The 24,322-nt window shown below is 39.3% G+C and overlaps 1 protein-coding gene across 2 annotated transcripts in view; it reads right to left on the bottom strand.

Moving 5' to 3' along the window:
* Window positions 1–11,551: 11,551 nt before the first annotated feature.
* Window positions 11,552–24,322, bottom strand: part of LOC106875327 (centrosomal protein of 120 kDa) — a 48,310-nt gene continuing 35,539 nt past the window's right edge. For both annotated transcript variants that reach the window (XM_089346980.1, XM_089346981.1), the window contains exons 19-22: window positions 22,379–22,427; window positions 17,911–18,033; window positions 16,580–16,824; window positions 11,552–12,013 (exon numbers count right to left, since the gene is read on the bottom strand). In XM_089346980.1, the coding sequence (XP_089203106.1) occupies window positions 11,698–12,013; window positions 16,580–16,824; window positions 17,911–18,033; window positions 22,379–22,427 (733 nt within the window). In that variant the 3' untranslated portion in view covers window positions 11,552–11,697. The remainder of the gene's footprint in view (window positions 12,014–16,579; window positions 16,825–17,910; window positions 18,034–22,378; window positions 22,428–24,322) is intronic.

The raw sequence follows: 24,322 nt of genomic DNA, 5'->3' as shown, positions 1-24,322 counted from the left end.
TGTATGTGAGTGATACATGTGTGTGTATGTGAGTTATTACAGCAGATAGGAAAAGTCATTAACACGTGAGCATTTATACCACTTCTTTAGTACACAATTGGAAAAGTCTGTATGTGAGAGTAGTTGAGGCTGTGTGTGGCAGAGCTGATCACTAGTTGTGATGTTGTGGCATCGATGCCGGGCCGTGATTCTTGTTATACAGATGTTCGTCGCTGGCTGAGATGTCTTGTCTGTTTATTATCGTGGCGAAGCTAAGTCACCTAACAGAATCGAAGAGAGAGATGTGCCGCGGTGGTTTGGATTGGTGTACATAGAAAGTCGTGTAGACGCTGGTGGAGATTGATGCTGGTTAGTAGTAATCGTAGAATCGTGTTGGTCATGACGATGATGCTGGTCAGTAGTCGTAGACTCATGTTGCTGATGTGGCGACGTTGTTGGTGGGCATCTTTGGCTGGACGAAGCTGTTGATGTGGTCGCTGGCTGATTGTTGCTGCTGCTGTCGTGTGGTACACGGCACAGTCTCTATAGAGAAACTGGAGAGACCAATTTGGCCGCCGAGTTAAAGCTATTTATAACAAACTATCGGCTCCCGAAGGTTTCAGACAAATACTCTATCACGTGACCTTATTAAGGGCCGTGATTGGTCAGTTTGCGTTCTGGCGGGAACGGTTCGAAGAAGTTGCCGATTCGAATAATGATTAGTCACGTGATGACAAGGTTGATGTTTTCCGCTACGCTCGCGTTTATTTATATTTAAATGAGAAGAATGGCGATAGGTAGTTTTGTATGTAATGGCGATCGAGGTGTTAGTTTCACTCGGCAATTATTATGATTGACCGTTGACTGAACACTATTCAATTTTTTTCTCCGTGTTTTTCTCCTTGTCTCCGTATTCTTTCTGTTGAAGAGCGTAGCTCGAAACGTCAAAGACTTTCCGTATTCCCGAGCGTCATACTAATATATACTTTTGTTATTTACACCACCTGTCCTCGTCTGTTGTTATTATTTGTATATTCTCTCTCATATATATATATATATATATATATATATATATATATATATATATATATATATATATATATATACACTGCGTGTCAAATTATTAGGCAACTCTGTTTTTTCGAAATAACAGAGTATTTATTCGTTCGAATTCAGATATTTTTTCACAGAATGTTGACATCTGCCTGCGCAAACTGTAGTAAAATAAATCGGATCTGCGCAAATGTAAACAAACAGCGGCCATTTTCGTGAAACAGCAACAATTTTACCGTCCTAGATTATAAGGCAAGTGCCCCCAAAAAGTGCTATTATGGGTCAAAATCGTGATTTAACATTAAATAAGATTTCCACCATCGTCTCAGAGGTTGGAAAAACTAAAACTACATTGGAAATATCAAAGATCCTGGGAAGAGATAATCGAACTGTGAAGAAATGTGTGGAGTCTTCTGCTGTCCGTTCGAGGACTGACAAGGGTAAATTGAGGGTTGTTTCCAGGCGTGCCCTGTCACGTATAACGAGCAAAGTTGCGAAGAACACGTGTCTGACTAGTCGAGAAGCGTTTAAACGTTGTGGTAGGGAAGACATTTCGAAATCTACCAGATGTCGCCTCCTGAAGCAGGTAGCCAAGAACATAAAACCTGTTACAAGGCCCCCTCTGAAGGCTGTTCATAAACAAAATAGAATCTGACCTTGGATCTTGAAAGTTTGCATGAATCCTGACTCAGTTAAATCTCTTGTGGCCCCAAATGATGTCATCTGTAGTGCAGCGTTGTATTGTCAAATTTTGTTTTGGAAGTGCTTGGAATCTTGGTCAATTGATGGCAACAGTTTCTTCAATGGCTCTGGAGGTGGGGGGATTGCAGGGAGTTTAACTTTTCCACCACCGCAGCACAGTGCAGGTGTTCTCCAGGTCACTTCCCTGCTTTACAATGTATACATTCAGTTGTCATTGCACCACTGGAAATTCTAGTGTCATCTGCATAATGAACTGCTGGATCATAATTGAAAGCTGCTCCATGGAAGTTACTTCTCTGGGCTGTTGCAACTGCCCTTCGTTCTGCAATGGATATTCTATTCCTTGTCAGCTGTGCATAACTCTGTTCAACACTTTGATATGCTCTGGCATTTGTAGTACACAGTCTGTTCGTTGCTTGGTATGCTTCCCTTTCTGCAGTTGTCTCTCTTTCCCTGGACAGAGACATTCTTTTGGTTGACATTGACATTGTAGACAAAATTGACTCTTTCCTTCTAGGCATAGTTATATGCGTATACAGTAATACAGAAGATAGTAAACAATGAAAATAACTGGGTAACAGAAATTATATTTCTTAATACGACGGGCAAAAAGTAAATAAGAATTTTTTACCGAAAATAAAGAATTGTAAAGGGTTGAAGCGAAAGTTGTTACTTAGTGAACCAAAGAGCCAGTATCGAAGGAACCAGAAAAAAGCAGTTAACAACAGAAAAACACAAAACCGTTACAAAAGTAAATAAAAAATTTTTAGGGAAATTAACTAAGTGTACGGATTTAGATGAAATTTTTGAAGCTATTCTGTCAGTAAATCATGAACTTACTTTTATCATTAATTCCGTCAACAACAAAAAACACAAAACGTTGCGAAAGTAAATAAGAAATTTGTAGGGAAATTAAACCGGATTTAAGTGAAATTTATGAAGTCACTTCTGTCAGTAAATTATGTATAAAATTACTTTCATCAGTAATTGTGAACTTCCTTCTGTCAGTAATTTGTCGTTGTTGTTTGTAAATAGCGTTTGACAACTTACAGTGAACACAATAGCGTCTGAAAAATGAAAATGAAAATAATAGAGAGCGAGTGATTTAGAGAGAGAGGAGGAGCGAGAGCTAGCTAGTTAGACAAATAAGATAGAAATAGATAGATAGATAGATAGATAGATAGATAGATAGATAGATAGATAGATAGATAGATAGGTAGATAGGTAGATAGATAGATAGATAGATAGATAGGTAGATAGATGTAGACAGAGAGATAGAGATACGCGTGAAAAGCGAATAAACACACATCTCTATTTTATATATCAGATGAGATTGTGATAATTTTTGACAATTATATATAAGGGAGACAATCAATTTCTGAAAGTAACTTCGCAAAGAGTTATCTCCCTTCTCCACGTAAGCCAGGAACGGGTATTTTCTGCCCCCAGGGGCCTCGTAGCTCGTTATTTGAAAAATATTAAGAGCCTAAAACCATCTCTGGAACATAAGTAATGTATGTTCCCAGTTTGGGGAAAATCAGTTGAAAAATATGGCTGTTATAATCTTTTATACACACACAGAGACAAAACGGGATTTATATATATATGCCGTATGTAAACAAACAAGTTTGTTTTTCGAAGCGCTGAAATGTATGGTAGAACAAATAGAAAGATAAATTTTATTCAACGCATAGATACTGAACAGTATATATATAAAGAATAAAATCCTTTTTTCTTCTTAAAAGCAGAATTAAATTTTTTTTTTCTTTTTTTTTTAGCTGTCGACAAATTTTTCTGCTTTTAAGAAGAAAAAAGGCTTGTATCCTTTATATCTATACTGTTCAGTATCTATGCGTTGAATAAAATTTATCTTTCTACTTGTTTATATATATATATATATTACATATTTATAGTCAAATCAATAGCAAAAGATGAATTCGAATACAAAAACAACGAAAGTTTACAGGCCGTTCATTGTTAATATCATTTGTTTAATGATAAAAGAAATAAGTTTTTAAGTAAAGGTTAAGAATAAAAGTATAACATTTTGGGAATAGCCTATTATTGAATTGAGAAATGTTGGGAGAAGAGAAGAATGAAGGGAGTGAATGTTATTATAATGTCTTTATATATGTTGCATATATCCTTTTCTACTCTATGCACAAGGCCCGAAATTTTGGAGGAGGGGGTGGCAGTCGATTAGATCGACCCCAGTGCACATCTTGTACTTAATTTATCGACCCCGAAAAGATCAAAGGCAAGGTCAACCTCGGCGGAATTTGAACTCAGAAATTTGACAGACGAAATACCGCTAAGCATTTAGCCCGGCGTGCTAACGTTTCTGCCAGCTCACCACCTTAAATGTTGCATCTATTGCTTAACTTTATATGCTGTATGGAATAAACAACGTTTATGGAACGTTCGTAACATCGATTTCACTTCTCTTTAATTATTTTGATTGGCCACCTACATGGTAGCAAGGTTGTGAAGGAAAGCATTTTGTTTTGTTTATCATCCTTATATCTTAAGAAGGTCAAGGGATGGAAGTGCCGCGAGAGTTTTTATGTCTGCCCGTGACTGCACAGGCACCAAAAAGCAATTAGCGAAAATATGGTACCAGCAACCAGGTCACGCTCTTTCGCGAGTGACGATTGGTTATTTTTCTGTATTATTATGATTGTTGTTATGAATATTTTCTCGCTGCAACAGTTATAGAGTGGCGTATATTTTAGAGTGCAGTATTTTCTTCTTTCCCCTTCATTCCGATTTCAAATTCTTTCTGTGTTTCAATCTTCATTTCTTTGGAAAGAACGATGAAACACCATTTATTGGTTCATAAGGTGAATTCTTTTACACACACGCGTGCGCGTGCACACAGAGAGAGAGAGAAAGACAGAGAGAGAGAGAGAGAAAGACAGAGAGAGAGAGAGAGAAAGACAGAGAGAGAGAGAGAGAAAGACAGAGAGAGAGAGAGAGAAAGACAGAGAGAGAGAGAGAGAGAGAAAGACAGAGAGAGAGAGAGAGAGAAAGACAGAGAGAGAGAGAGAGAGAGAGAGAAATGTCAGGTATTCTTTCAATTTATGATTTTAAAAATTGTTTTAAATCTAGACGAAAGGCAAACTTGAATGGGGCAAGGGAAGCAATTCGCCGTGGTGACGATGTGAATGTTCCGAGCCCTCTCCCCCGCCCCGTTCGCGAGCGCGCATTTTTTTTTATATTCGTTCCCAGCAAGTTGTTTTACACCTATTAGACTAATTTTCTTTCTTTTTTTTTTTGTCATCGGGTCAAACACTATAGTTTAGAGGCCATGGACTGACAATGTGAATGTTCCGAGTCCTCGCCCCACCCCGCCTTTCGCGAGAGCGCATTTTTTTTTTTTTTTTTTTTTTTCATATTCGTTCAGAGCAAGTCGTTTTACATCTATTACACTATTTTTCTTTTGTTTCTTGGCTCCGGTGAGGCGTCTCGGAACATGGACAAGTAGACGTTAAAACAGAGACGATGGGGTTTACTCTATCGTACTGCCTCAAAAACAGGAAAACATATTGGACAATTTTTTTTTATGATTTAGTTCTGGAAGAAGGGGACTTTATCCATAACTTATACAGGCCCTCTGTAAACTGAGGTCAACACATTTGATGTTCTTCAATTACACTATGTAACACGATTTTTGTCCTTGGGTAGCAACTGTTGTTTCCTATTTGCTTACCCCTAGAAAGTTTGGAAAATCCCTAATATCACTTTCAAACTTTGTTTTTCTTACGTTTATTCAAACCCCAAGGAATCCTTCTCAACACATGGTTATGATGCCCCCCCCCCACTACTCCTGGTCGTAATCAGAGACAAACATATTGCCAGCCACTAAGGGACATGATTAAGAGGTTTAAGGTCAAGCAATTAACAATCAAATCTTTAGTACTGAGCAGAAAATATTCTATAATGATATTTCTGCTTTGGCAACTCAGTGCTGAATCTGTCTGAAATGTAATGGAAAAGAGGTGAGTTTCAAAACATTGATGTTTTTGGTCACAGAAGCAAAGTTTGAAGGGAATAGTAGTCGTTTCCTTTGATTTCTAGATAGAAGCAAATAAGAAATAACACTGACTGACCAAAGACAAAAAAAAATAAATAAAAATTTTGTTACAGAATGTTACTGAGAGTTAACAGTCATACAAAAAAACATGGGTTGCAAAAAAAATTCTAGAGGTATGATGCTCTGGGCAAGATGGACTGGGAAGGTATGTTTAGTGTACAGCTAAGGGTGGATATCTACTTACCAAAGCCCTCTGCTCCCTATAGGATATAGGCCATTGACAACTTTTCTCTATGGTTCATGCTTCTAGGTTGTCTTTTCTGTTTCTCTCCAGTTGGATCCCTGCTTTTTCAGATCTACCACAGTATCCTGCTTCCAGTTAGTTTTATGGTCTCCTCTCTTCTGCTTCCCTTCTGTGCAAGGCCTGACATGTAATGCAGAATGTTGGTTTCCTTTTGGGTTTTGCTGCACCATGTCGAGTTTCCCTGAGGGAAGGCCTTCCTCTCCCAAATCTTCTTGGTTTTGAATTGTCATTGATGTTTCACTAACACTGATTCATTTTTCTAGGCAGGGGTGTTGTCCCTTTGCAAACTCATTTCTATTTCTAGGAAGAGGGGATCCATATCAGTTTGGCTTCTAACCTTTGACCCTATCCAGCATGATGGGCCTTCTCCGGCATAGCTCTCAAGGTTATTGAGGCACAGAAGCCACCACACAGCAACCAGGACTAGACCTCGGGGTCAGCTTGGGGGAGGTGGGGTGGACATAAAATAAGTGAGAGAGGAGACAAGTGAATCATATGGATGCAAGTGGAGGTGCATGTGATTAGCTAGATTCCAGAAGCAGAGGCCAGAGTAGTAGTAGTGGTAGAGAGGATAAAGTGAGGAAATAACACATCTGTGGAGCTAGAGGCTGAGGTATTGGTGGGTGGTTTCATATCAATCAGTTGAGTAACCTGCTTTTTTGGGGGTGTCATTTAGGTATAGGCATAACTGTATTACAAAGTTTGCTTCCCAACTGCATGGTTCCAGGTTCAGTCCCACTGCATAGCATTATGGGCAAGTGCCTTCAATGTATCCTCAGGCCAACCAAAACCTCGAGTGGATTTGGCAGGCAGTTACTGAAAGAAGCCAGTCCTCTGTGTGTGTGTGTGTGTGTGTGCGTGCGTGTGTGTCTCCTTGCCTTGAATTTTGGCCATAAACAAGTGTCAGTGTCATGCAAGCAATGTTCTGTTTGTTTCATATTTTCCATGAAAACATGACTGGATGGGAAAATATGAGGATTGGCTGAAAACTTCATGGGCTGACCATGATACTCTCACAGAATGCAACCAAATGAGGTTTATTTTTCAACATAATCCCCCTTTGAGGCCAGCACATTTCTTCCATCAGTGTTACAGTGCTTGGATCCCATTGGTGAAGAAACTTTCATCTTGTTACTCAAAAAAAATAGAAATCAGCAGCAGCAGATAGGACATCATCATTGTTGTAATACTGGTTCTCAGCCAAGTATTTTCTTACGTTGGGGAATAGATGATAGTCAGATGGGATCAAATCAAGAGGATAGTGAGGGTGATCAACCAGCTCAAGGCCACAGTAATGTACAGCAGCCATTGAAACCAAGGATTTGTGTACTGGAGCACCATCCTGATGAAACAAGATCCCTTTCATCAGTTTTCCTGGGCCTTTGATAGCCTTTCTGTGCTGCATAGGTTAGAAGTGAGCATATTTTTGAAGCAGTATTTTTACTCTGCTCAATGCATGATATCTCCTGTTGGAATCCAGCTTGTTTATCTCTTAAAAGTTTGTCCACCTCATTTTACATCCTTCCAAAGAACACCAGGGAATAGAAAGAAGTGTGATGCCTTTCCAGAGAAACTTGATGAGATGGCCATGCTTACAGTCTTCTGGTAATATCTCTGTATCCCAAATATTATTTAACAACTTCAGCTGAGATTCCACTGGGCTTCAAGGATTGCTTTCCATATTTTTTCTCATGTTGGAGTCTCTGTGCTGAGATTCAGCAGAGATTAGTAATGAATACCATTTGCATGATGGTGACACTGACTTACATGTGACGTCAGGGAGACAGTAACTCTCACTCACACACGAGCTTCCTTCAGTTTCCATCAACCAAATCCACTCACAAGGCTTTGGTCAGCCCAGGGTTATAGTAGAAAACACTTGCCCAATGTACCAATCACACTGCAGAATTGAACTGGAAATCATGTGGTTGGGAAACAAACTTACCACACAGCCATGCCTGCACCTAAAATAAACAAGATCATCATCATCATTTAATGTCCGCTTTCCATGTTGGCATAGGCTGGATGGTTTGACTGGAACTGATAAGTTGGAGAGCTGTACCAAGTTCTAGTCTGATTTGAGATGGTTCCTATGGCTAGATACCCTTCCTAATGCCAATCACTTTGAGTGTAATAGGTGCTTTTTATGTGCCACTGGAACAGATGCCATTTACAGGACACCAGCAACAGCCACAATACAGTTTCACTTGGCTTGATGAGTCCTCTCAAGCACAGTATATTGCCAAGGTCTCAGTCAGTAGTCATCACCGCCACAAGGCCCAACATTCAAAGATTATCCCTCGCCTCTATGAGGCCCAACATTTGAAGATCATGCAACTGGCAATGGCCACGGTTACAATTTCTCAGGTGCCATTTGCATGACACCAGCATCAGCCATGACTCCAATTTCACTTGGCTTGACAAGACTTCTCAAGCACAGCATATCCCCAAAGGTCTTGGTCACTAGTCATCGCTTCTATGAGGCCCAACATTTGAAGACCATGTTTCACCACCTTATACCATGTCTTCCTGAGTCTACCTCCTCCACAGTTAGACATCAGCACTTCTTTACACAGCTGTTCTTGTCTCTATGCATCACCATCCATACAAATAAAAACAATACAACTTAAAAGCTTTTATTAACATTTTATAGAAATGTACATGTCTTAAAAAGGATTAACTGTCTTTGACTAGTAAATGGTACATAGATTACAAAATATGGTCTGCTTAAGGTATAACAAAAGTCTCTCTTGGATTTTCTCAAATAAAGTTGGGAAAAGAGAGAATGTCACATGTGCGACAACATCATATGGATTCTTGAGCCAATGAGGGAGCCTCTACATGGTCTGTTGATCAGCAAAATTTTCTCAAAATTACATTATTATACAAAACAAAGGACACACTGAACAAAGTAGTCCGAGATACAAACAAAAAGTTGGGTGGCCTCCCTGGAACAACTTTTCATCATGTCTGCTCAAGCAGGTTTTACCTAAGGCTAAACAAACAATGTATGGATTCTTTTATGTATAACATGAAAACTTATGTCACAGCATATAAACCAAAACATTTTTGCAGGTGGATCTGTTAACAGACTATAACAAAACTGAACTTTTATCAGTGTCTGTGTGTGTGTGTATGCATGAATGAGTTTGTGCGCATGTGTGTGTGTGTGTATGCTTGCACATGTTTCTGCATGTGTGCATGTAAGTGTTTGCATGAGTGCGAGTGTGTATACATAACAGTAACAACTTTTTCATCACAAAATAGCTTCTCTTACACTGATAAAAGTGACATATTTTTCATTATTTTTATTAACAAACCCATGACGTTTGACACACTGTGCTTGTGGTATGAGTAAACCTTATATTTTAGAGATATAAATAATACAATACTTTACAACTTAGATATATGAACAAATCTACATATGAAATACCAGTAAACAGTGACAAGAACAAAAAACTTTAGATATCAACAGCACATGATCAAACCATGCTATTAAGTTAGATGTGGCCTGGGCCTATACTGGCCAAAACCTATCAAAGTTATAAATATATATCTATATATATATATATATATATATATATATATATATATATAAACATATGATGGACTCTCCCATCGTTAGATGACATATGAGGGTTCGACAATTTCTTACCTAACAATCACACAGATAATTTGTTTATAGTGATCAAATGCTTTTGTAAACATAAGCTCACTCCCTCCATCAGATCGACATTACCTGTACAGGTGCAACTAGTGCCACATGTCAGATATATATATATATATATATATATATATATATATATATATATATATCGCTTAAGCATTACAAAACTAATAACTTTCATATTCAAGGCTCTGATGAAGCTATAAGGTGTCATTCAGGTGCTCAGCTATGAGTCCACCGCATCCTATAGCAGAAACAACTGTTAGATGATGAAGTTCATAACAACAGCTTTTACCTTTGCTATCTCACTTTCAAATATATGAAAATGAATGAACAGACCTAAGGTAATAGATAGTAGAAGTGAATTTAAATATAAATCTGTCTGAAATGCAATCCATTTTGGATTGAAAAAAAACCTTAAGAAAACCGAAAAATCAAATGGATTTTCAAACATCATACTGTTTCAAGTAGAGACTTTTCCTGCAAATTGTTTGAGGAATAAACAAGTCATGACATCTTCTTCAAAATTCAACTCAGTTCTGTTGGTTTGAAATAAATATATAAAAATAAAAGTATGTAAAATGAAAAATATGCGACTTCTTTACATATTCATAATATGGCTTTTTCTTTTTTTCATTTGGAAAGTAAAAGTAACGCAAGTTTATGAAAACAATAAACCCGAAAGACATACAATAAAATAATAATAACTAAAATAAATAGAGATATATAGAATTATATGTTCTATATATTCTCTGTCATGAGGTAAAATTATTCATTTAACATTAAAACTTAGGATTTTAACTTGCATATATATGTATGTACGTGTGTGTGTGTGTGTGTGTGTGTGTGTATGTGCAAATTTTGCTTATATATAATTTTTATATATATATATATATATATATATATATATATATATATGTGTGTGTGTGTGTGTATACACAAACATATGCACAGGTGTTTGTGTATGTGTAATATATATATATATATATATATATATATATATATGTATATATAAATAAAAAAAAATAAATGCGCCCTTATAAAGCCTAGCCAGGCTCATGAGCCTGGTTTCGCGGTTTCAATGGCGTATGTTTTCCCCAGCTGGACGGGACGCCAGTCCATCACAGCGTTACTCATTTTTGCCAGCTGAGTGGACTGGAGCAACGTGAAATGAAGTGTTTTGCTCAAGAACACGTGTCGCCCAGTCCAGGAATCGAAACCACAATCTTACAATCATGGTGCTGACACCCTAACCACTAGGCCACGCGCCTCCACACATATATATATATATGTATATATAAATATACATATACACACACGTGTGTCTGTGTATTTATGCATGGTATTGTGTGTGTATGTAAGGTAAATGAAGATGTCTATGTACAAGTATTTATAAGTGTGAATATATTCTTCACAACATATGAGGATGTCTAATGTGTGTTGGGTATTCCCCACATATATCGTTTCTTCACATTAAATAGTAATGTGCGCGTGTGTGTGTGTTGATGAGCCTGCCTGTGTATATGTGTGTATACAAGCATGTGTCCGAGCCTCTGTATGTGTGTGTGTGTGTGTGTGTGTGTGTGTGTGTAATGGGACTAAATGTCAGAAATAATATAAAATATAACCGGATGAAAACAGAACTGTCGACAAAGAGAGATTGGAACGCTTGATTTGAAAACCGAGGGTGACCTTTACACTGTAAGTATCTCTATCTGCAATAGAGACACAAGCTAGTTGCCACAACAAACACTGCCGCAAACAGAATCATGGAGGTCAACTCAATCCCTAACCCTAACCAACAGCAAGCCATGGAGCACCTATGGGAGATCATTCCCACAAGAATGACTGAATACATTAGGAGGGAACTAAGAGGAGAAGGAGAGAGTGAAGAGTTGTTGTTGACGATGATGATGATGATGATGATGATAATAATGATGATGTAATTGTAAAGGTTGACTAGGTATTTCTAAGAGCAACAATGTCTTTTATCTGTTGGTCAAGTTCAGCTATTATTTTGTCCTGAGATGTGTAGACCCCAGTCCGAAGAAGAATATCTCTCTCTTCAATAAGTCTGGCTACATGCTCATCCAGACTGGCATTGCTAGGATTGTGGTAAGAGTGAGGGTTCTGAACCATCTGGTTCTTGATCACCTGAGATGAATGTTGCTGATTTAATAAATGCTGCTGCTGTTGCTGTTGCTGTTGCTGCTGTTGCTGTTGCTGTGGTTGTTGCTGCTGTTGTTGTTGTTTTTGTTCTTCAGCCAAACGTATTCTGAAAAGAGAAAACATCTTAGAAATTACAAATTTAATTTGATAACAAAAAGATTTTTACAATTAAACCTTGGGAGAGGCATTATGCCGGTAATAAATACACGCACTGGTTCAGTCCTTTATTAATTTATAAACAGTATCTAGTTTTTTGTTAAATCATTTCATTGCACTTTTGCAATCTCTTCAGTAACTTGTCTCTCCACTTCCATTTATTTTGAATGTATGATTTGGCGTTGTTTGGAAACTGTTCAGTATGAGCATGTGAGTGTGTGCAAGCTCGTATGCGTGCACGCTCATATGTGTGCATGCACTTATGTGTTCGTGCTTAGATGTAAGTATGTGTGTCCATATGTGTGTTTGTAACAATTTCGTTTGTACCAAAAGAAACAAAAAAAAAAAAAAGGTTCTTACAACAAAACCTCATGAAATACACATACATAAAAAAAGATTTTTCATTTCATTTTTGTATTTGCTATCCAGAATTCTTGATGTAAACTGGTATGTTGGCACATGTTATGCTATACATTGGGAGGGTTATCATACCAACAACAAACAGATCTGATGAAGTGAGGGTACGTCATTGATGAGGTCATGAATGACAATGAAAGAACTGTGACAAACCTAGCTGATTGACTGATGATTAACCAAATGAATAATTAAACAATCGGTTAGTTAATTGGTAAAATACTCTTTTACTTGTTTCAGTCATTTGACTGTGGCCATGCTGGAGCACCGCCTTTAGTCGAGCAAATCGACCCTAGGACTTATTCTTTGTAAGCCTAGTACTTATTCTATCGGTCTCTTTTTGCCGAACCGCTAAGTTACAGGGATGTAAACACACCAGCATTGGTTGTCAAGCGAAGTTGGGGGGACAAACACAGACACACACACACACACAAATATATATATATATATATATATATATATATATATATATATGTACATATATACGACAGGCTTCTTTCAGTTTCCATCGACTGGTTGGCCCGAGGCTATAGTGGAAAGACACTTGCCCAAGGTGCCATGCACTGGGACTGAATCCGGAACCATGTGGTTCATAAGCAAGCTACTTACCACACAGCCACTCCTACGCGTATTGATTAACCAATTGACTAATAATGGTTTCGAATTTTGGCACAAGGCCAGCAATTTCGGGGGAGGGGCCAAGTCAATTATATTGACCCCAGTGTTCAACTTGTACTTATTTAAACAACTCTTAAAGGATAAAAGGCAAAGTCGACCCCGCCAATTGACTAATAATAATAAAAGAAGTGAAATGAAGCTATTGCATGTGTTTATTATTGGCATGATGACCAAGAAAGAAATCTGATATTTGTCTCTTAGTTTGAAATTTGTTTACTCAACTTTTGTCAAAATATAAACTTACAGTTCAGATACGATACCAGTGATTCATGGTGTCTTTTTATTTATGTTCATAGTAGTTTAGTGGTTAGGATATTCAGCTCATGATTGTAAGGTCATGAGTTCAATTCCCGACAGCACAGTGTCCTTGAGCAAGATACTTTATTTCACAGGGCTGCAGCCCACTTAGCTGGCAAAAATGACTAATGCATGTTTTTCAAAGGGTCAGCCTGATCACATCCTGTGTCATGCTGAATCTCCCTTTAGAACTATGTTAAGAGTACGTGTGTCTGTGGAATGCTCAACCACTTGCACACTAATTTCACAATTGGGCTGTTCTGTTGACTGTATCTACTGGAACCCTTGTTGTCATATACATTGGGATTTTAGCCATTTCAATAAATGACTTTAAGCACACACACACACCTCACATGCCTTTTCTGGAATCGAACTCGTGACCTTACAATCAGCTGAATACCCTAACCCTTAAGCCACTATGAACATAAATAAAAACACACCATGAATCACTGGTATCGTATATGAAATTTATAACTGTAAATTTATATTTTGACAAAAGTACACTGTCAATAATTCTTATTCTCATACAAGAAAGGCATGTGAGGTGTGTGTGTGTGTGTGTGTGTGTGTGTGTGTGTGCTTAAACGTGTAAAATGAGATTCCTTCTCGTTTCAATTGTGTATTTAAAAAATATGATCACTGTAGAACTGAAAACAAAAACAAAAGAAGTTTTTCCTTCTAAAGCTAAGGGACAGTATTAAAACATCAAATTTCTTTCTCCACCACCTCACAAACTTAACTTCACTGTATTAAGATCTAGGTTTGTAACATTAGCTGGGCCCAGAATTTCTAGTAAATGATTCATGGATTTGTTTTCAATTGGTAAATTGTCTTGCTGGACATACTATCAAGATTCAAAAACATGTTTCGCACTGAATTTTGTCAAAACATTCATAACATCACAAAAGAGTGATTTCATACAGTTTGACTCCTTTCATATAAACCTGCTCAAGACCACCTGTAGTTCTATATAAATTTCCCTTTTCAAAGAGACCTAAATTAAATCCTTCCATCAAATTATGCTTAAAACACGAGTTTAATAGTGACAAAAGAGGTGGTCCAGGTGCGAAATGATCAGAATCGAGAACATGAACGTAGGTTGGCTGAAATGAAAGAAGCTTCTCAAAGACTCCAAGATGACTGTGAACATCGCATCCAGCTAGAAAGGTTGTTTACTGCTTTTAACATTTGAAAAAAATAATTCACTTTCTGCTTTAACAATTTATCCCCCACTCTCAGAGTGGTTGGCGTTAGGAAGGGCATCCAGCTGTAGAAACTCTGTCAAATCAGATTGGAGCCTGGTGTAGCCATCTGGTTCACCAGTCCTCAGTCAAATCGTCCAACCCATGCTAGCATGGAAAGCGGACGTTAAACGATGATGATGATGATGACGATTTATTTTACTAAATCATCATCGTCATTTAATGTCCATTGTTCATGCTGGCATTGATTGGATGCACCAGACTCCAGTCTGATTTGGCATGGTTTCTATGGCTGGATGCTCTTCCTAACACCAAGCACTTTACAGAGTGTGCTGGGTGCTTTTACAAGGCACCGCACAGGCACGTTTACATTGCACCACATGGACACTTTTATTGGCACCACACATGCACTTTTACGTATTGCCACATGGGCATTTTTACGCGGTACTGCCATAAGTGCTTTAGACCACCATAAAGATCAGTCTTCACACTCCTGCTGCAGAGTATAAGTCTTTTTGAGTACGGCAAGGGAGCCTAGAACATTTACCCCGTCCCCACCATGGACAATAACACCCCGCCATAGACAATAACCCCAAGGACAACAGATGATGATTTAAAACTTCTTAATATATTAGAGAGGGTTAATTAACCAAGGAGGGTATTTGCCCTTGGGAGTAGTTGTCAACAGGGGGAACTGTCCTATGGGGGGGTAATTGTCCTGAAACAACAGCAAGGTATTAGGCACCTCAGTTCTTTGTCATCTCACCTAAAAGGTTCAGTGTCTTGAGGTCGTTCTTCAGTACTTCGTATTATTTTTAAAATTAATTGAAACAACAGCAATGGGTTTCAAAAAACTCATGGTAACAAAAGGGTTAAAGTGATCTAAATTAAAACCATCTCATGTTAATTTATGCTCCAAACACCACTTACTCTGTGGAGTGGCTGACATTTGGAAGGGCATTTGGCCATAGAAACCAAGCCAAAACAGACTGGAACCTGGTGCAGCTTTCCATCTCCAGTCAAGCCATCTAACTCATGCCAGCATTGAAAACGGACCTTGAATGATGGTGATGGTTTTACTAGATTACTCATTATTTACAAAATTAGTTGAAATGAAGGAAGAGTATTTTACTAGAAACATGGTAACAAAAGGTTAACTCCAGTAAATGTTTCATATCGCTTTGCTTCAACAAAGGTTCCTAAGACATCTTTGCAGTGATATTCATTCAGCTTCTCTCCAGAGTGGTTTCAAATAGTTTCAATCAAGAAGCTTTCAAAGCAATTCGCATTTCATAAAACCTTGTTAAAATAAAACAAGATTAAAGTAACACTTAATTACAATTCAGCTGATATTACTAATTTACATACAGGTGCAGGCATGGCCATATGTAAATGAAGCTTGCTTTCTGTCTATGTGGTCTTGAGTTCAGTTTCACTGTATGGCATATTGAGCAAGTGCTCTGTGGTTAAGAAGCTTGCCTCCAATTATGTTGTCTTAGGTTCAGTTCCACTGTGTGGCACCTTGGACAAGTGTCTTCTACTATACCCCCTACTCAACCAAAGCCTTGTGAGTGGATTTGGTAGACAGAAACTGAAAGAAGCCTGCTATATATATATATATTTTGGTGGGAGTGCACATGCGCATGTGTGCATGTTACTGTCTCTTGCTTTGATTTTGCATGACGGTTGTTATCAAGTATCACTGTCAAGCAAGCAGTATCCTTCGTTTCCAGTCTTCTATGAACGCATGTCTGGCTATGGGGAAATATTACCTTACTTGGAAAAAGGTGAGGGTTGGCAACAGGAAGGGCAACAAGCTGTAGAAAATCTGCTTCAACAAATTCCATCTGAACTAATGCAAACATGGAAAAGTAGATTATGATGATGATGATGATGATGATAATACAAGCAATAAAACTACTAACTTATTCAACTCATTCTTGATCACTTCTAATTCCAGTTTGTCACTCTTTATGCTCTCTTTCTCCTCGTTAGCCAAATATCGTAACTTTATTTGCTCCAGTTCATCTTGCTGTTTTTTAAGCTGGGCTTTGGCAGTGACTTGCTCACGATGCTTGAGGCGGGCAACTTCTTTTAATGCACGTCCCCACTGCTGCTTATAGTGGATTTTTGATTTCAGTGCATTATCAAGTTTTTTCTCCAACTCCACCTGCAAAAGTAAACATATTTAAATAGTTTAACAGATGAAGTACAATAACTAAGAGGTTAAAGTAATTACACTACCAGCCATATCATCTTAAGTTCAAAATCTTACTATTATTGTTATTATAACAAAGTATACAATTCTGCTTGCTTCAGTTTTCTAACCTAATAACAGATCCAATGCTTACTTCACAGCTAATAAAGAATAGAGAGAATATCCTAAAGTATAATATTTGCTTCAACAATATTGAAGGTTATTAAAAACTATCCCACCAATGAGTGACAGTAAGTTCCGAACAGACAAAGTCTGCATTGCAAATATATTTCTCCAGTGAGCCAGTTCACTTCATTTACACTTCACGCCTGCAATTTCCAAATGTTGCCAGAAGTCTAGAAATAGGCTCCATCCATTAAGACAACAACAGCAACAACGTCGTCATCATCATTTAACGCTCACTATGTTTGCATGGCTCAGACAGAATTCACTGAGGTAAACATTCTACAGCTGGATGCCCTTCTTGTTGCCAACCCTTACCTGTTTCCAGGTAAGGTAATATTTCCCCATGGTCAGATGTGCTTTCATGAAAGATTGGAAATGAAGGACACCACCAGCATGACAGTGATGCTTATTCACAACTTTCATGTGATGTCAAGACAAGGAGACACAAACACACACACACCTCCATGCACACTCATACACATATACATTCATACATGCACACACAAAAGTTTCCTCTTAGTTCCTGCCTACCAAATCCATTCACAAGGCTTTGGTCAACCAAGAATATAGAAGATAATTGCTCAATGTGCTACTCGGTGAAACTGAATCCAAAACCATATAGTTGAGAAGCAAATTTCTTAACCACAGAGCCATAACTGCTTCAGTATATTGCACAAAGATAACACAATTAACAGAAAATGAATTGTACAATTAGGAGTCATAAAACATTCGAAAAACTAGTTCATTTCACATAGGCTAATTAAAAAAAACTAAATGAAGGGTACAAATAAAATAAAAATTACATTCCGCAACAATGTAATGCTGTTCATAAGCAATCGCTACAAACTGCATTTTAATTGCAGCAATACTTACTTTTTCAACTGTTAAAATATTGATCTCAGATTGTAGACGGACCTCAGGTTTACCATTTTCTTGTTCTTTGAAAATGCTGAACTCTTTACTCAGTGCTGTATACCTCTTCTCAGCATCCAATAACTTTAAAAGTGAGAAAAAAAAAATAAATCAGAGTCAACAACTTTTGGGTTACCTATTCATCACAAGAAAGTCTGAGTTAACCAGGTCGATGTGATAGCAACCTAAAAACTGAAGAATTGATAATTCATAGTTAGCTAATTACTAATAATCGTCATCAGCCTTTAACATCTGTTGCATGGGTAGGACGGTTTGACCAGAGCTGGAAAGCTGGAGAGCTGCACCATGTTCCAGTCTGGTCTGGCTCAGTTTCTACAGTTGGATGTCCTTCCTAATGCCAACTACTTTACAGCATGTAAAATGTGCAGTGTAAATGAAAACAAAATAGCTAACACAAGGAGATACAACTAAACCATTAAGCAATTACCTGTAACTCCTAATTTTTCAGTGCCAAAACTCAAATATGACTATGTACAAAACAATCAGCAAATATATTCTAGCTACACTTATCATTTTAAAGTTCACTTTTCCATGCTTATATGGGTTGGACAGAGTTTATTGTTGTTGGTGTTGTAGTCTTAGTGGGTGGAGCCACACTGTTTATTGTGCAGCTAGATGCCTTTCCTGTTGCCAGCACTCACATGTTTGCAAACAAAGTAATATTTCCCTCTGGTCAGAAAGGTTCTCACAAGATCATCATCATCATCATCATCGTTTAACGTCCGCTTTCCATGCTAGCATGGGTTGGACGATTTGACTGAGGACTGGTGAAACCGGATGGCAACACCAGGCTCCAGTCTGATTTGGCAGAGTTTCTACAGCTGGATGCCCTTCCTAACGCCAACCACTCAGAGAGTGTAGTGGGTGCTTTTACGTGTCACCCGCACGAAAACGGCCACGCTCGAAATGGTGTCTTTTATGTGCCACCCGCACAAGCCAGTCGAGGGGCACTGGCAACGATCTCGCTCGAAAATCCTACAGGAGCCAGTCAGGCGGTACTGGCAACGGCCACGCTCAAAATGGTGCATCTCATGTGCCACCCGCACAAGAACCAGTCCAGGGGCACTGGCAACGATCTTACTTGGCTTGCCGGGTCTTCTCACGCACAGCCCATTTCCAAAGGTCTCGGTCCGTAGTCATCGCCTCGGTGAGGCCCAATGTACGAAGGTCTTGCCTCACCACCTCAGCCCAGGTCTTCCTGGGCCTACCTCTTCCACGGGTTCCCTCAACTGTTAGGGTGTGGCACTTTTTCACGCAGCTATCCTCCTCCATTCTCACCACATGTCCATACCAGCGCAATCGTCTCTCTTGCACGCCACAACTGATGCTTCTAATGTTCAGCTTTTCTCTCAAGATACTTACACTCTGACGGGTATTCACATTGACATTACACATCCAACGGAGCATACTGGCTTCATTCCTTGCGAGCTTACGTATGTCCTCAGCAGTTACAGCCCATGTTTCACTGCCATGTAGCATGGTTGTTCGTACGCATGCGTCATACAGTCTGCCTTTTACTCTGAGTGAGAGTCCCTTTGTCGCCAGCAGGGGTAAGAGCTCTCTAAACTTTGCCCAGGCTATTCTTATTCTAGCAGCTACACTTTCAGCGCACCCACCCCCACTACTAACTTGGTCGCCCAGATAGCGGAAGCTATCGACTACCTCTAGTTTTTCACCCTGGAATGAGATAGAAGTTGTTTCCTGTTTGTTTGCAGTCTTTATTGCACCTGAACATCTGCCACAAACAAAAACTAACTTGCTAGTTAACCTGCCTTTGATGTTGCTGCACCTCTTATGTGTCCATAGCTTGCACCGGGTACATCTTATAGAGTTACTACCTACTCCTTTTCTACATACTGAGCAGGGCCATCTACCTGAAGGGGTTTGTGTTTTATCTACCTTCCTACTTATTAGGATTTTGGTTTTAGCTAGGTTGACTCTAAGGCCCTTCAGTTCTAGACCTTGCTTCCACACCTGAAACTTCTCCTCTAGTTCTGATAGTGACTCCGCAATTAGGGCAAGGTCATCAGCATAGAGGAGCTCCCAGGGGCAACCTGTCTTGAACTCCTCTGTGATTGCCTGGAGGACTATGGTAAATAATAGGGGGCTGAGGACGGAACCTTGGTGGACCCCTACCTCTACCCGGAATTCATTGCTGTACTCATTTCCAACCCTCACCTTACTGGCCGCATCTCTGTACATGGCTCGCACAGCTCTCACTAGCCATTCTTCTATCCCAAGTTTCCTCATTGACCACCAGATAAGGGATCGGGGGACCCTGTCAAAGGCTTTCTCCATGTCAACGAAAGCCAGGTACAGAGGTTTATCCTTGGCTAGGTATTTCTCTTGCAACTGTCTCACTAGAAATAAGGCATCAGTAGTGCTTTTACCTGGCACGAACCCAAACTGCATCTCATCTAAATTGATTCGCTCCCTAATTAGTTGGGCTATGACCCTCTCTGTAACTTTCATAACCTGATCTAACAGCTTGATGCCTCTGTAATTATTTGTATCTAAAGCGTCCCCTTTACCTTTGTAGCAGTTGACTATGATGCTGCTACACCAGTCATAGGGTATGACTCCTTCGTGTATCACCTGGTTCGTAATACGGGTGACTAGGCTATAGCCAACACTGCCAGATATTTTGAGCATCTCTGCAGTGATTCCTGATGGGCCGGGGGCTTTCCCGGTCTTCATACTCTTAATTGCTTTATCTACCCTGGTACTATCAACTCGGATAGCTGGTCCCTCTATTGGGTCGACATAAGGCAGGCTCTCTTTCTCCCATTCATTCTCTTTATTAAGCAATCTATCGTAGTGGCATCTCCAGACCTCTTTCTTTGCATCCTCATTTAATGCAAGCGTACCATCATCCATGCGAACACATTTCTCTCCTACAACATCACTATTCTCTCTCCTACACTGTCTTGCAACCCGAAATACCTCGAGTCTTTGGTCCTCACGGCGCAGAACATTGGCAAATCTTTCCTTATCTGCTTCCCCTCTGGCTAAATAAACCTGTCGCCTAGCCTCCCTTCTGGCACATTGGTACAATTCCCTGCTACCACCGTTCTTCCAGTCCTTCCAAGCTTGTTTCTTTTGTCTAATAGCCCTGTCTACCTCCTTGTTCCACCACCACGTTACTCTGGGTTGGGAGGGGACCTTACACCACCCACAAATCTGGTCGGTGGCTTTCAACAGGTTGTCCCGCAGAAATCTCCAATTGTCTTCCACGTTGTATGATGCTATATCCCCTTCTATTTCGTTAAATGCTTCAAGTAACTTGTCTCTAAGTCTCTGTCCGTTTGCAGGGTCTTTAAGCTTCCACACCCTTCTTCTCCAAGCCTGTCTAATTCTGGGCACCCATTTTGCCTTGATCCCAAAGTCGCTAACTACTAATCTATGTTGTGGGGTACATTCTTCGCCAGGGTAGGTTTTGGCATTTATAAGCCGCCCTCTTTCCCTATTTCTGGCGAGGATGTAGTCGATTTGGCTAGAGTGTCTGCCGGAGCGGTAGGTGACTAGGTGACTGGCAGGTTTCCTGAAGTTGGTATTGCAGACCATAAGATTGGTTGCATCACAGAACTCCAGCAGTCTGGTTCCCTCCTCGTTGCGGGAACCGAAGCCATAGCCTCCATGTATGCCATGGAAGCCCCCAGCACGACGTCCGACATGACCGTTGAAGTCTCCAGCCACAAAGAGAAGGTCCCTGTCACTCGTCGACGAGGTAGTTTGCAAGAGGTCACTCGTCGACGAGGTAGTTTGCAATAAATGACACTGCATGTATGTATACATGCATACATACATACATACATATAATAGGCTTCTTTCAGTTTCCATCAACTAAATCCACTCACAAGGCTTTGTTTGGCCTGGGAAAATAGAAGACAACACTTGCCCAAGGTGCCACAGAAGTGGGGACCAAACCCAAAAACCATGTGGCTAGGAAGCAAACTTCATAACCACACAAACACACCTGCGCCTCTGAGTTCAAATTCTGCTGAAGTTAACTTTACCTTTAATCCATTTGGGGTCAATAAAAAACACAACCAATCCATAGCAGCGGATAGGTCAAATTGTAAAAACATCAGAGTGGGCACCTTGTGGTATTTGTTCCAACACTTTGCATTTTGAATTCAAATCCCATTAAGGCCTACTCAAGTGCTACATATAATTTGTTGACTGGTTTATCATCACAACTTGGCACTAAAGATGACTTGAGCAGAGACTAATCTGTTGCAAGCATCTACAAAAATCCACTCAGAAGGTTTTTGTTGACCCAAAGCTATGGTGATGATGGTGACAGAACTAATATTTGTGGTGGTGATGGAGATGATAATGTCAATGAAAACAGAAAACAATATCTTTAAAAAAAATGAAATACAAATATTTAAAAATATATCTTTACCTCCTGTTTGTATTTAGAGACCAACCCTTCATATTCTGATGTTTTCACTCTGAATAAAATGAAAGAATGAGAAATATTGAGTCATCCCATAAATAATGCCTCTTTTTATACTTTTATTTTTCAAAATTAAGATAAACAAAGTTCTTCTTTAATTTAAAGTATACTCTCCTTCATTTTCTACAATGCTCTTCCATCTATCTGGTAGACTTGCAAGGCCCCTCTTCCAAAATTCACTTGTCCGTGATGAAAAATACTCCTCCAGTACTGTTCTGACCTCGTCTACAGAATTCATATTTTTTTTGTCCAAATGATTTTGAAGACCTTAGAATAATTGATAATCAGATGAGGCAATGTCTGGCGAATATGGTGGGTGGGGCATCGTTTCAAACTGCTCCAGCCTTTGGGATGTCAGCCTCACTGTATGTGGTCAAGCATTATCCTGATGGAAGAACACTTTTCGTCTTGAAACCAAGGATGGTCATTTTCCTTCTAGCGCTGACTTAAGCCACTCAAGCTGCTTGCAGTAGATCTCCTTTGTTATCATTAGGTTTGGGTTTAAAAGTTCAAACTGGACAAAACATTTCATATCCCACCAAACAGATAACAACACCTTACGTGGGTGAAGACCTTCTTAAGCCTGGGGTGCCAGTGTTTCTCCTTTCCCTACCTACTGTCTTCGATGTTCGATATTTTTATAGAGAACCCATTTCTTGTCACCAGTTACTATTTGGTCCAAAAAAGGTTCATTCGTGGGACATGACAGCAAAGAAATGCACACATTCACTCTCTGCATGCGATTAGACTAGGAAAGTTTGTGAGGGACCCATTGACCCAATTTGCTGACTTTTCCAATGGCACGCTGGTGTCAAGAATGGTTGAATGACCAAATCCAAGCTTCTCTACTAGTTCTTCAACAGTTATGATGGGATTTTGTTCCACCAAGGTTTGCAGGATGTCCTTGTTGAGCTCTACAGATCTTCCAGGACGAGGCTCATCTAGGCTGTAGCTACTGGCTCAGAATTTCTGGAACCACTGTTGACACTGGCTTATGCTTATTGTCCGATCCCCATACACTGCATTAATATTCCATTGCATTGTTGCCTTTATTGAACTCATAAAGCAAAATATGCTCCTTTGTCACTTCCATTATAGCTTTGAAAAAATAACTGTTAAAATTGAAATGTACTCTTCAAAACTTACACTAAAAATAAGGTCACGGTAAAATTACTAACTGCTTTTATAGAAAGTTGAAGCATGTAGTTTATCCCGACCCCCTCCGACTTTTAGTTCATGCAACTTGGAAAAAACCACATTATTTATGGGATGATCCAATATATGTAACAAATTATTCGTCAGGGTATGAAGAACATATAAGTGATATACAACCAGTACTTCCTCCTATGTCTAAAATTATGGTACTATACTTATATAATATTTATTTCTGTGTTTCTTCAGATGGATTTATCTTTTTCTACACAAGTCTAGGTCTGCAAAAACAGAGGTTTTGTATAAATTGTTGAATTGCGGCTGCCTCCAGCAGTCAGGTATCCAAGCAAGGTCAAAATCACATGATCTGGGGGTCTTGGCGCTGGAAATAGCAGAGATTTATCTCTCTACTAGTAATATAAACAAAAGTGTATTTCACACCAAAAAGCCTATATGAAAGTTTCTCTCATGGTAACTACTGCAGTAAAGTTTGTTCAAATAGAACATCCACATTTAATCATCATCATCATCATCGTTTAACGTCCGCTTTCCATGCTAGCATGGGTTGGACGATTTGACTGAGGACTGGTGAACCAGATGGCTACACCAGGCTCCAATCTGATTTGGCAGAGTTTCTACAGCTGGATGCCCTTCCTAACGCCAACCACTCTGAGAGTGGGGGATAAATTGTTAAAGCAGAAAGTGAATTATTTTTTTCAAATGTTAAAAGCAGTAAAC

Source organism: Octopus bimaculoides, chromosome 2 (assembly GCF_046866305.1).
Source record: "Octopus bimaculoides isolate indiv1 chromosome 2, ASM4686630v1, whole genome shotgun sequence".
Taxonomy (NCBI): domain Eukaryota; kingdom Metazoa; phylum Mollusca; class Cephalopoda; order Octopoda; family Octopodidae; genus Octopus; species Octopus bimaculoides.
The sequence above is the reverse complement of the archived record's forward strand: the minus strand, read 5'-3'. Positions and strand labels throughout refer to the sequence as shown.